This window comes from Schistocerca gregaria, chromosome 3 (assembly GCF_023897955.1).
Source record: "Schistocerca gregaria isolate iqSchGreg1 chromosome 3, iqSchGreg1.2, whole genome shotgun sequence".
NCBI lineage: Eukaryota > Metazoa > Arthropoda > Insecta > Orthoptera > Acrididae > Schistocerca > Schistocerca gregaria.
The window spans coordinates 84,313,184-84,328,027 of NC_064922.1; the positions used below are offsets into that span (position 1 = coordinate 84,313,184).

General features: G+C 39.4%; 1 protein-coding gene across 6 annotated transcripts in view; it reads right to left on the minus strand.

The window, feature by feature from the left end:
• The window catches only part of LOC126354686 (collagen alpha-1(XVIII) chain-like), a 2,024,079-nt gene that overhangs the window by 4,986 nt on the left and 2,004,249 nt on the right, over nucleotides 1-14,844 (minus strand). For all 6 annotated transcript variants that reach the window (XM_050004490.1, XM_050004491.1, XM_050004489.1 and 3 more), the window contains one exon: nucleotides 5,295-5,410. In XM_050004490.1, the coding sequence (XP_049860447.1) occupies nucleotides 5,295-5,410 (116 nt within the window). The remainder of the gene's footprint in view (nucleotides 1-5,294; nucleotides 5,411-14,844) is intronic.

A 14,844-nucleotide genomic window follows, 5' to 3' on the forward strand; every position in this document is an offset into this window, starting at 1 on the left:
TTTTATTGGCAGACAACTTACAAGATGCAACAGATCTATTAAAGTGACTGCCTAAACTAACATGTCTGTCCTCTTTTGGAGTACTGCTGCACGGTGTGCGATTATGATCAGATAGGATAGCGGAGTACATAAAGAAAGTTTGAAGATGGGCAGCATGTTTTGTACAATCGAGAAATAGGGGAGAGAGTGTCAAGGACGTGATACAGCATTTGGGGTGGACGTAATTAAAACAAAGGCATTTCTTGCTGGGGTGGGATCTTTTCACAAAATTTCAATCATCAGCATTCTCCTACAAATGTGAAAATATTTTGTTGACAACAACCTACATAGTGAGAAACAATCATCACAATGAAATAGGGGAAGTCAGAATTCACATGGAAAGATATGCATGTTCATTTTTTCCGAGTGCCGTTCAAGTGTGGGATAACAGAGAATTATTGTGATGGTGGCTAAATAAACCCTCTGCTAGGCACTTAAGTTTGACTGGAAGAGCAGCCATCCAGATGTAGATGTAGATTTACTCTTGGCATCACCATTCTTCCGCAGGTCCCTTCCTAAGAACAACAACCTTTCAGCAAAATAAAGGGCAACCATATAGTCCCTAATTATTTCCTAAAATATTCATCCTACCTGAAGACAAATGTTCCATCTCTGTTCATTATGAGTCACAGTGAGTACTTAGTGTAAGGCCTCTGCCAATTGTTTGACTCCTCCACCTACATACTCTGCCACAGTGACCCCATCCCTGAAGTCCAACATAATGCCGAATCCCTGCTTAAAGCCTTAGGCCCTTCCCCTTACCACTCCCCTGAAACCATTTTCCTCCTCATCCCAAGAACAACCTGAACACCACACCAACCTTCAAAAACTCTCAAAAATCCACAAACCCAACAATACTTGATGTCCCAATGTAGCTGGTTATTGTGCTCCCACTGAAATAATTTCAGCCCTTGTTGACCAACACCACCAACCAATTTCCCAAAATCTAGCCTCTGAAATTGAAGATACCAACCACTTCCTTCACAGACTCTCCACCATCCCCAACCCTTTAGCCGGCCGGAGTGGCCTAGCATTTCTAGGCACTTCAGTCTGGAACCGTGCGACTGCTATGGTCGCAGGTTCGAGTCCTGCCTCGGACATGGATGTGTGTGATGTCCTTAGGTTAGTTAGGTTTAAGTAGTTCTAAGTTCTTGGGGACTGATGACTTCAGATGTTAAGTCCCATAGTGGTCAGAGCCATTTGAACCTAACCATTTACCTCCTGGACCCGTACTCATCACTGATGATGCCACTTCCCTATACACCAGCATCCCTCGTGCCCATGATCTCACCACTATTGAACACTACCTTTCCCAATGTCTGTCAGACTGCAAACCCACTACCTCATTACTCACACACCTTACTAACTTTATCCCAACAAATGACTATTTCTGTTTTGAAGGGAAGACATACAGACAAATCTGGCACAGACAAGGGCACCCTCATGGCACTTTCATATGCCAACCTGTTTACGGGCCATCTTGAAGAAAGCTTCCTAGTCTCCCAAAACTTCAAACCAGGTCCGGTTCAGGTTCAATGATGACATCTTCATGACCTGGACTCGGGGCTGAAGACACACTGTCTTCATTCCTTCACAACCTCAAAACTTCTCTGCCATCCACCTTACCTTGTACTCCTCATACCATCTTCCAGGATGTAGAACATCTCCCCTTTGATGGCTCCATCCACATCTTTGCCAACATAAAACCCACCAACAGTACCTGCATTCTGACAGCTGTCTTACCTTCCACACCAAAAAGTTCATACCAGGACAGCATATCTACAGTGACAAGAATTCCCTTGCTTAGTATGTTGAGGGTCTCACAGAGGCTTTCACACACAGGTACTAGCTTCCAGAGCTAATCCACAAACAGATTTTCTGTGCCACATACCCCCCAGACTTCCCATCACCTCCAAGAACCAGCTACGTCTTCACCACCAACTTTTCTGAACTCTTCCTTATGACACATTCTACACTCCCAAAAATAGCCTGGCCTCAACCTACAGTAATATGCTGCTCCCTCACTCTCCACCCAACAGTTTCCAACCGCCCCTTCACCCTCCTATCACTAGCTCCCAGTCCAAATCACCTCAGTCTCATTGCATGCACACAGTTCTCTGCCAATGCACCAACCAGTCTTCTCCCATTCTCTGCTCCTCTCCATTCCCAGTCCTCATGCTTCTCCTCCCCAACCCACTCCCAGCCTCCAAATGTTGTGCCTGACTGCCTAATCCTCCTGTCATCAAGTGCTCACATATTCCACCAGACAGCACTCATTACTCCCTCCAGATGCACCCTGTTATCCTTCCGTATACCAGGCTGCACTGCTGCTTTTGTTTAATTGTGGCCACAGCAGCCGGACAGTGGTCATGTGTGCATCGGGTGTGCCTGCTTCTATGAATGTGTGGCTTTTTCCTCTTCTGAAGAAGGCTTTGGCCAAAAGCTCATGCGTAGCATTGTTGTGCGTGTCTCTAGCTCAATTTGGTATCTTTATGATGAGTAGCAATCTATACTTTTCATGTTGTTGTAGTGGTCTTCTGTCCAGAGACTGATTCGATGCAGCTCTCCGTGCTACTCTATCCTGTGCAAACATCTTCATCTCCCAGTACCTACTGCAACCTACATCTTTCTGAATCTGCTTAGTGTATTCACCTCTTGGTCTCCCTCTACGATTTTTACCCTCCACGCTGCCCTCCAATACTAAATTGTTTATCCCTTGATGCCTCAGAACATGTCCTACCAACCGATCCCTTCTTCTAGTCAAGGTGTGCCACAAATTTCTGTTCTCCTTAATTCTATTGCATACCTCCTCATTAGTTATGTGATCTACCCATATAATCTTTAGCATTCTTCTGTAGCGCCACATTTCTAAAGCTTCTATTCTCTTCTTGTCCAAACTATTTATCATCCACGTTTCGCTTCCACTCATGGCCACACTCCATACAAATACTTTCAGAAATGAATTCCTGACTCTTAAATCTATACTCAATGTTAACAAATTTCTCTTCTTCAGAAACGCTTTCCTTGCCATTGTCATCCTCCCTACTTCGACAATCATCAGTTATTTTGCTCCACAAATAGCAAAACTCATTTACTACTTTAAGCGTCTCATTTCCTAATCCGATATCTTCAGAATCACCCGACTTAATTTGACAACATTCCATTATCCTCATTTTGCTTTTGTTGATGTTCATCTAATATCCTCCTTTCAAGTCATTGTCCATTCCGTTAAGCTGCTCTTCCAGGTCCTTTGTTGTATTGACAGAATTAAAATGTCATGGACAAACCTCAAAGTTTTTCTTTTTTCTCTATGGATTTTAATTCCTACTCCAAAGTTTTATTTTGTTTCCTTTACTGCTTGCTGAATATACAGATTTAATAACATCGGGGATAGGCTACAACCCTGTCTTACTCCCTTCCCAACCACTGCTTCCCTTTCATGACCCTTGACTCTTATAACTGCCATCTGGTTTCTGCACAGATTGTAAATAGCCTTTCGCTCCCTGTATTTTACCCCTGCTATCTTCAGAATTTGAAAGATATTATTCCAGTCAACATTGTCAAAAGCTTTCTCTAAGTCTACAAATACTAGAAACGTAGGTTTGCCTTTTCTTAATCATTATCTAAGATAAGTCGTAGAGTCAGTACTGCCTCTACGTGTTCTAACATTTCTATGGAATCCAAACTGATATTCCCCAAAGTCAGCTTCTATCAGTTTTTCCATTCGTCTGTAAAGAATTCGTGTTAGTATTTTGCAGCCATGGCTTATTATAATGATAGTTCGGTAATTTTCACATCTTTCAACACCTGCTTTCTTTGGGATTGGAATTATATTCTGCTTGAAGTCTGAGTGTATTTCGCCTGTTTCACACATCTTGCTCACCAGATGGTAGAGTTCTATCAGGACTGGCTCTCCCAAGGCCGTCAGTAGTTCTAATGGAATGTTGTCTACTCCCGGGGCCTTGTTTCAGCTTAGGTCTTTCAGTGCTCTGTCAAACTCTTCACGCAGTATCTTACCTCCCATTTCATCTTCATCTACATCCTCTTCCATTTACATAATATTGTCCTCAAGTATATCACCCATGTATAGACCCTCTGCATACTCCTTCCACCCTTCTGCTTTCCCTTCTTTGCTTAGAACTGGGTTTCCATCTGAGCTCTTAATATTCATACAAGTGGTTCTCTTTTCTCCAAAGGTCTCTTTAATTTTCTTGTAGGCACTATTTATCTTACCCCTTGTGAGATATGCCTGTACATCCTTACATTTGTCCTCTAGACATCCCTGCTTAGCCACTTTGCACTTCCTGTCAATCTCATTTTTGAGACATTTGTATTCCTTTTTGCCTGCTTCATTTACTGCATTTTTACATTTTCTCCTTTTATCAGTTAAACTCAATATTTCTTCTGTTCCCCAAGGATTTCTACTAGCCCTTGTCTTTTTACCTACTTGATCCTCTGCTGCCTTCACTATTTCATCCCTCAAAGCTACCCATTCTTCTTCTACTGTATTTCTTTCCCCCATTCCTGTCAATTGTTCCCTAATGTTCTCCCCAAAACTCTGTACAACCTCTGGTTCTTTCAGTTTGTCCAGGTCCCATCTCCTTAAATTCCCACCTTTTTTTTCATTTTCTTAAGTTTTAATCTATAGTTCATGACCAATAGATTGTGGTCAGAGTCCACATCTGCCCCTGGAAATGTCTTACAATTAAAACCTGGTTCCTAAATCTCCATCTTACCATTATATAATCTATCTGAAACCTTGAAGTATCTTTGTTGAATTCCCATTTTGGACTTTCCATTGTTTTAGTTTTGGCCTTTAGCCAACTAAAAATGATACAAGGCTGAAACTGTATGATAGTACAGAAAATAAAACTCAAGAGTTTCAGATGGGGTGGAATCACTATACATACAACATTGTCTGGTGTTTGGCACAGAGGAGTGTAGGTGACAAGGAGATGGAAGAGAAGTTGCATGATATGAATGCACGACCTATCCATGTGCACTACCTCCCCACCATTTCTTCCCCACTTCCAGTATCTCAATTTTTGCAAAAGCTATTTGTAATTGACAGAACCCACCTCAAAATGTGCTTCCAGTAGCATCATTACTAGCATTAAATAAAATTAAATAAATAATTCCCAGCACCCAACATTAACATCAATATCGTATGTTAGAGAATGTATACAGAACAAAATTGTATATTACTCAAGATGTACAAGGCTGTGTCACTCAGAATGCAAATTCAGATTACTTACCATCCAAAATCAGTGAGAATGTTTTTACCACTGAAACTGTATATTCGTGGCTGTTGTGAGAAAACAGCACCATCACCATTAAACATTTCCTTCCACGAATTGAACAACACATCGCCCTAGAACATATATAAAAAAAAGAAGCTGTCTGAGTTGCAAATGTTCAAAATTTGGAATCTATTCAGTAAGAAATGACTCCAAAACTTTAAACTCAAAATATAAAGACTGTTAATCAGTGTCCTAGAGACACATGACCAAAAATTTACATTATTGTAAGGTTAAGCACATAAGCATTAATATTCCTGTATCAACTGTTTCAGGAGGGGAAGATATAAAAATAGGAAGATAAGATAACGAATGAGAAATGTAGAACACTTACAATATAGGTAAAAGCATACATTTTATCACATTACATGATATGCTGAGCCTGTGAGCAGAGACTAAGGATGATTTAGGTGACGGCAAACAAGCAATTGCACTTGAGTCTAGCACATACTATGTGTAAAAATTCAAAACCATTCTTGCAACTGGTGTCCACTGTTTTCGGAAGATTGTAGATGACACAAGGAAGAATCTCCGCAGTGACCTGCCACATAGTTTCCAGTTTTGGTGTTCACAACAGTCTCATACTGTTCATTGCTCTATTGATTCTCTGTTTGCGCAACGGATAACTTGAAGGCAGGAGCAGGATAAATAAGATCAAATATAAATAATTTAGGAGTAAAGGAGAACAGTCACTGAACAGCGGAAGGGTTGAGCTTACCAACGTGGGGGGAGGTGGGGGGGGAGGGGGGGGGACCTAAACGAATAATATGAACTGCCACTTTAATATAAGAAGTACTGTTTTGATCCAAGCATCATGGAATTGGGGGACCGCTAACTAAATAATAATATAAGAAAGAAAAAAAAAGTTAACAGCCACTATCTTTTCTCGAACAGCTAAGTATAAGCCTCTTCTGTTTTTCGTCATTTCTTACAATTCTGTGTGTCCTGCATCAACACCTCAAAATCGTTAGCAAAGTTATAAATACTTATTATATAAAATATGAAAACCGATCCATGATTAATTAGTCTAACATTGTTAATGACTAGAGTTACCAATTTATATTACAGCTTACTTTTACATGATCACATACGGTCTTAGTTTCATGCATTAATATATCTTATGAGGCCTATGCCCTGCTGTGGTTCAACGATAGCATACCAACTCATGCTTCATTAAATTGCGAGAGCAAGTTGTGCCATGAGTGGTGCATGGTGTGCAGGGCGTGACCAACTCTAGTGACTAGAGCAGGCAGTTGCGTGAGAGCAGACATCACTGATAGTTGTGTTTATATTGTGAATTTTTTGGAGTAAATTTATTAAGATTTAGACTAAAAAATTTGATACCATTGTTTTGATATTTACCTACATTGATTTTATAACTTGCTTGTATTTCAATTTCACACTTTATCATTTTTGGATGTTTTCTGTTTCTATTTTATTCACTTAGCAGTCTCCCAATGTAATGGCACTGGGATAAAAATGTTACTACTTATATTGAAGGGGCAATACAGATTAGTTTTTTCCGTTTTAGAGGTTTTTGTGTCACGACTTTTTAATATTTCAATTTATGTTTTATTTTATGCTTTTTAAACTTCATATTTTACCAGTAGACATGATATGATCAACGCACTATCCCAACATTCATACACAAACTTTGCTGAACATGCACAAAACCGTGACACAAGATATTTTTCACTTACTCAATTTACATGTTTCTTTTTTTCAATTCACACATGTATTCACTGGCTGTGTTTTGGTACATACTTAGGTAATTTAGGTAACATAAGCAACAAGCTGTGGTGACAATTCTAAATCAAATCAGTAGAAAGTGTCATTGCACTTTCTTTCAATAGGCTGCCTAGACTATCAATGCAAAATCATTTGATTTAGTACTGAATTTCATACTGCTAATAGAACTACAAAGAAGCCTTGAAGAGTACATGTTTATCTTTTACAGTTGAGTCATAATGACCTTTTTTTGCTTTGTAGGTGTTGAAACGGGTGACTTCAAAAGACAAAAATCATCATTGTTGGTCAACCATAAGAGGTAAAGAAATGTTCTCCTGGGCTTTTATTACGATCTGTTGAGCTCTACGATCTGCTACTATATTACTTGATGTAGCTGTTATGTATTACATAGTGTATATCAAGAGAGTGCAATGGTGGAAAACTTTTTACTTTATTTAGCTGATGAAATTTAAATGGCTGAACAGACTCATTTCAACTAACCCAGCTTTCAGATTTTAAACAAAAATTTTAAAAAAATCGCTAGACTGAAATGAGAGCTCCCATTTAACAGCTACAATGCCATAAGCAGATACATATTTTAAACTTATAACACCCCTCTGTATGTGTCAGGGGTAAAAAAAGAATAGGAAAAAGAAAACATTGCTAGTTTTTCGAAGAAACCTTTCGATGAGGTAGAAAACACAGATATATGCAGAGAGAGAGAGAGAGAGAGAGAGAGAGAGAGAGAGAGAGAGAGTGCACTGTAGCTCATCAAAAGATTTCTTCTGAACATTAATCGTTCTTTTTGTGTGAGCCTGCCAATGACTCAACACTTCTGATACTTAGTGAGTGGTCGCCTTTACTTTCTTTCTCCTTTTTTAGGGGATAGTGGTTAAAATGGTGGGAAAAATGTTCTTTCACTTATTTAATATGAATAGTACAAATGTATGTGTACTTCATCTTGTGCATTTTGGGAATTTTTTTGCGACGCAAAGCAACAAACACCAATACTATTTCTTTTTCACATCTCTGCCCACACAGACGTCGTGACTAACGTTCACCTGCAAAGATTCCACCTACTCAAAGAAAATACATGTACAACATAAGTCTGCAGAGCACATGCCAAAGCCAGAAAGGAAATGTCCTGATTATCATATGCTCTGTAACTGCCTGATTGTGCCAAAACATACAACAATGAGGCAAATTATGCAAATGAATAATTTGTACAATATGACTTTGTACACAAGTTTGTATGTCTGTCATTTATAATTTATTATTTAAAAAATCTTATGGATAGATGGAATAGGTTTGATCATTTCACACATCATCTCATTCAAGTTTACTGAATCCACTATTGCAAAACTCATTTTTTTTAAATACATGCTAAAACCTACAATCCAACAAAGAGGATGAAGTCAGTTCAAAATTCCTTATCATTATAAATTCTAGTATTAAAAAACTAGTATTATGGAATAAAAAGATTTTCTTTGAGAAAATAAATGTTAGGCTTTAATGTCCCATTAACAATGAAGTCATTAGAGATGGAACTCAAGCTTGGATTGGGAAAAAAATCATGCCTACCCTTCTGAAGTACCATTCCAGCATTTCTTTATTATTTTTATTTGGTCCACTAATCATTTTTAATACCCTGTTTGTACAAATGATGTAGAACAAATTACATGTGACATAATTCTTTTGTAATTACAGTAGTAATTAAGTGAGACTACGTGCTTCACATAATCAAGGCACATTGCAATATAAAGTGACACATTAAATTGCTTGTACACATGACACAGGGTAAGTCAGGGGTGACACTACTTATTTATAGTTACAATAGGTATTAAGTGAGATCACATGAGAAATACAGTCACCATAAATCCATATATAGTATAAAAATGTATGTATGTATGAACGTATTCATGTATATATATATGTATGTATGCACGTTCCACGTCTCCTCCTAAACTACCAGAGTGATTTCAACCAAACTTTGTACATATGACTTACTATCCAGTAAGAAGTTCTGTGGGGTAAGGACCATCTCCCTCTCAAAGCAGTAGGGGTGGAGGTGAAAAATTATTGTATCCCATGATGCACAAGTAGTCAGATAATATCCATTCAATATTTGAAAATGAGAGCAATTAGTGGTTTGCAACAAACCAAAGCTTCACGAGTTTTTTTTTCCATTGACATAATGAAAGGAAAAATGTTTATTCTTTACTGTGAATTACTTCTTTACTAGTACCTCTATTCATAATACATTCTGCAGACAGTATACACATGTACAACTGAATGTACCTGCAAGAAGATATGACTGTATGACATATAGTTCAGGACACATGGCTTATAAACACTGAGGTGCATGATAAACTGCCGTACCATGCATGATGCTTCAATTTATTACTTCTCTACTACCGATTTTTTTTTTTTTTTTTTTTTTTTTGCTACAAATTTTGTAGATAGTATCCACATATAAAATTGAGTGTACCTGCACAATTATATTAGTGTACAATACAAGATAGGACATCGTAAACATTGTTGTTGTTGTTGTTGTGATCTTCAGTCCTGAGACTGGTTTGATGAAGCTCTCCATGCTACTCTATCCTGTGCAAGCTTCTTCATCTCCCAGAACCCACTTCAACCCACATCCTTCTGAATCTGCTTAGTGTAGTCATCTCTTGGTCTCCCTCTATGATTTTTACCCTCTACGTTGCCCTCGAATACTAAATTGGTGATCCCTTGATGCCTCAGAACATGTCCTACCAACCGATCCCTTCTTCTGGTCAAGTTGTGCCACAAACTTCTCTTCTCCCCAATCCTATTCAATACCTCCTCATTAGTTATGTGATCTACCCATCTAATCTTCAGCATTCTTCTGTAGCACCACATTTCGAAAGCTTCTATTCTCTTCTTGTCCAAACTATTTATCATCCATGTTTCACTTCCATACAGGGCTACAAACCCATACAAATACTTTCAGAAAAGTCTTCCTGACACTTAAATCTATACTCGATGTTAACAAATTTCTCTTCTTCAGAAACGCTTTCCTTGACATTGCCAGTCTACATTTTATATCCTCTCTACTTCGACCATCACCAGTTATTTTGTTCCCCAAATAGCAAAATTCTTGCAAAATTCCTTTACTACTTTAAGTGTCTCATTTCCTAATCTAATTCCCTCAGCATCACCTGACTTAAGTCGACTACATTCCATTATCCTCGTTTTGCTTTTGTTGATGTTCATCTTATATCCTCCTTTCAAGACACTATCCATTCCGTTCAAGTGCTCTTCCAAGTCCTTTGCTGTCTCTGACAGAATTACAATGTCATCGGCGAACCTCAAAGTTTTTATTTCTTCTCCATGGATTTTAATACCTACTCCAAATTTTTCTTTTGTTTCCTTTACTGCTTACTCAATATACAGATTGAATAATATCGGGGAGAGACTACAACCCTGTCTCACTCCCTTCCCAACCACTGCTTCCCTTTCATATCCCTCAACTCTTATAACTGCCATCTGGTTTCTGTGCAAACTGTAAATAGCCTTTCGCTCCCTATATTTTACCCCTGCCACCTTCAGAATTTGAAAGCGAGTATTCCAGTCAACATTGTCAAAAGCTTTCTCTAAGTCTACAAACGCTAGAAATGTAGGTTTGCCTTTTCTTAATCTTTCTTCTAAGATAAGTCGTAAGGACATTTGTATTCCTTTTTGCCTGCTTCATTTTTACATTTTCTCCTTTCATCAATTAAATACAATATTTCTTCTGTTACCCAAGGATTTCTACTGGCCCTCGTCTTTTTACCTACTTGATCCTCTGCTGCCTTCACTACTTCATCCCTCAAAGCTACCCATTCTTCTTCTACTGTATTTCTTTCTCCCATTCCTGTCAATTGCTCCCTTATGCTCTCCCTGAAACTCTGTACAACCTCTGGTTCTATTAGTTTATCCATGTCCCATCTCCTTAAATTCCCACCTTTTTGCAGTTTCTTCAGTTTTAATCTACAGGTCATAACCAATAGATTGTGGTCAGAGTCCACATCTGCCCCTGGAAATGTCTTACAATTTAAAACCTGGTTCCTAAATCTCTGTCCTACCATTATATAATCTATAGTATCTCCAGGCTTCTTCCATGTATACAGCCTTCTTTTATGATTCTTGAACCAAGTGTTACCTATCATTAAATTGTGCTCTGTGCAAAATTCTACCAGGCGGCTTCCTCTATCATTTCCCCCTCGTAACTCAGTACCATCCGGGACTGGAGCAACTGAATTACATTCTCTGACAGGGTTTCGATTACCTCTCATCGTGCCCTGAAATGGGAAATGTCCTACTCACTATCCTTCCCACCTCTCCCACTGTGGTATTCCACTGTCCACTGAACCTACACAATATACTTGTCCATCATTACACCTTCCCTGCTCCCAATCCCTTACCTCATGGCTCATACCCCTGTAATAGACCTAGATGCAAGACCTGTCCCATACATCCTCCTACCACCACCCACTCCAGTTTGCTCACTAACATTACCTATCCTATCAAAGGCAGGGCTACCTGCAAAACCACTCACATGATCTACAAGGTAAGCTGCAACCACTGTGCTTCATTCTATGTAGGCATGACAACCAACAAGCTGTCTGTCTGCATGAACGGCCACCGACAAACTGTGGCAAAAAAACAAGTGGACCACCCTGTAGCTGAACACGCTGACAAACATGATACCCCTGGTGTCAATGACTGCTTCACAGCTTGTGCCATATAGATCCTTCCTACAAACACCAGCTGTTCTGAATTGTGCAGGTGGGAACTTTCCCTGCAATACATCCCACGTTCCCGTAACCCTCCTGGCCTCATCCTTTGTTAGTCACTGTCCTCACCCATCCAGCCTCCTCCCTGTTTCCATTCCAGCACTACACAGCCATCATTTCACGTGTGTGTGTGTGTGTGTGTGTGTGTGTGTGTGTGTGTGTGTGTAATGCTGACAAAGGCCTTAATGGCCAAAAGCTATGATTGTGTGAATCTTTTTATTGTGCCTATCGCGGTTCAGCATCTCTGCTATGGTGAGTAGTAACTTTCCTTTTCAAGTATTGTTACACTCCATCCTGGATTTTCCACTGTTTGATTTCTGTTGTTTACACATATCATTTACAGAAACAGTGTGTTGAGAAAACAGAAATTTCATGTGATACCTTTCATTGGAGGACTTCTTATGATTTTTGTACATGTCTACATCGATAACAATCAATTGAATCATTTTGTGCAGTTATTTGTAATCAGCCTGCTTCAGGAAAGACTGTTTGTAACTGGCTTTCAGACGTTTATCAAGGTTATGGTTCCATCAGTCACTTCTCTGCAGTCTTATTTGTTTTTCAGAGGTATTAACAGTGTGTTTAATGGCAATCTCTCATTCCTATTTTACTACTTTCTGCACATTCTTCAGCAGCTTATGAGATCTTTCACGTTTTTCCATAATTTCATGATCTGGTGATCTTTTTTTATATCTTCACTGGTTTTTTTACATCTTCAGTGCCCCCTCCCCTCCTCCCTCTCTCCTTACCTTCTTCTTTGTTTGGATGATTTTTTTTCTTTACTGAATGACCATTTCACTTTAATTAACAACCATTTCTCTTAATTTTCTCGACACTTCTTCTCTGTTTGGCAAATTTTTATTGTTTAGTTGCCACTTTTCATCGTTCACTTCCTTGTTTTGCTATCGGTTTTCCCCGTTTATCAACAGCTTTACTTACATGGATACTGCTTTTTGGTATTTAGCTACCTCCTCCAATTTGACACGGACATCTGCTATTCATGAATTGATTCTCTTTTTATTATTTTCTGGCCTGAACAGCCATAAATGGTAGTCATGTGTGTGTGAGGTTTGTTTGCTTGAGTCAATGTGTGTGTTTCTCTTTTCTAAAGAAAGGCTGAGGCCAAAATCTTAATCTGTTCAAATGGCTCTGAGCACTATGGAACTTAACATCTATGGTCATCAGTCCCCTAGAACTTAGAACTACTTAAACCTAACTAACCTAAGGACATCACAAAACACCCAGTCATCACGAGACAGAGAAAATCCCTGACCCCGCCGGGAATCAAACCTGGGAACCCGATCTTAATCTGTAACAGTCTTTTTGTTGTATCTCAACATGTCATCTTCACAATGAGTAGCAATGTATCCTTTCCATAAATTTAATACACTGGTGTCCAAAATTAAAAGCAACAAACTGCTATTTCCTCTTCTTGTGTCTAATTCATGGCATAGTCATTCAAACTGTCAACAGACATCTATACAATTATGTTCTGCATGGAAGGTGCCATTCTGGTCAATCGGACAACCAAGCCATTGATGACATCGGGGCACCTATCAAAATTGCATAGTGTGTGCCAGGTAGTCTCACATCAGCAATTGCTGTTTATACACTCACAGACAGTGCAGTATGACACAAATAAGATGCCTATCACACACTGTGCGGTGGAGGGCCATCAGAACTATCACACACTGTGCGGTGGAGGGCCATCAGAAGAATGGAAGCAGGACAGTCGCAAACTGCTGTGGCAGATGGCTTAATGTGACCGTTCCCTTGTTTCTCGGGTGTGGTGACAATTGATAGAGACCTGAACAATATCCTGAAGACCAGGGCAAGGTCAACCATGTGAGATATCAGAAAGAGAGGAGTGTTATTTGGCTGTAAGTGAAAGACATTACCGCCTTAGCATTGCACGGCAACTGGCATTTGGCCTTGCAGCATCCACTGGATGTGTCGTATAAAGACAAATAATTACAGAAGGCTTCGGCAGAGTGCTCTTTATTGTTGGGAGACCTGCTGTATCTGTACATCTGATGCATCTTCACAGAAGCGAATGCCTCTAGAGTGGAGTCATAATTTACCACCTAGAAGTCAAACAGTGGGCCAAAGTTCTTTTCACAGATTAGTCCCATTTTGATCTGGAGAGTGATTCTCCAAGTATTCGCATCTGGATGGAATGTGGAACACAATTTCAGGACCCAACCATTGTGGAAAGGGACCAATATCGAGGAAGATCTCTAATGGTGTGGGGAAGGATTATGCTGACCACTTGAACACCTAATCATGAAATTGTTTGTATGAATTGGCAAGGTTTAACTGCTATCAGGTATTGTGATGAGATCTTGGGAGCTCATACGAGACTGTTGCAAAGTGGTATGGACCCAGACTTTGTACTGATGGATGATAATGTTTGACCTCATAGAGAACGGGTGGTTGATGTTTTCTTGGAAACGGAAAATGTTGTGCCCATGGTGTGGCCTGCTCACTCTCCCAATTTGAATCCCAGAGAAAATGTCTGATATGCACTAGGAAGACAAGTTGCATCACATCAGCACCCACCATTCACTCTCCAATATTTGCAAGCAGCTCTGCAGGAAGAACGAGTGTTATTGCCTCCACATGAGATTGATGACATCATTTACAGCATTCCCTGTAGTTGTCGGGCCTGTATTGCTGCCAGAGATGGTCACAGCCCATACTGAGCTCATTAACTGGTCGTTGGAATGTGTGTGCAAATCCATTAAGTTTGAATGAATATTTTTGTACACCATTAGCATACAACAATTATTTATGTGCTTTATTCTTTACATTGCTTCTACTTTACTATCACCTGTTTATACTGTTTCATGGCAAAATAAACACAACCTTGAAAAATTTCCATTTGTTGCTTTAATTTTGGACACCAGTGTATTTCAAATTGTTCATCAATTTAACCCTGTGGGATAGTGCAGTGGTTGGCACACAAGACTCACATT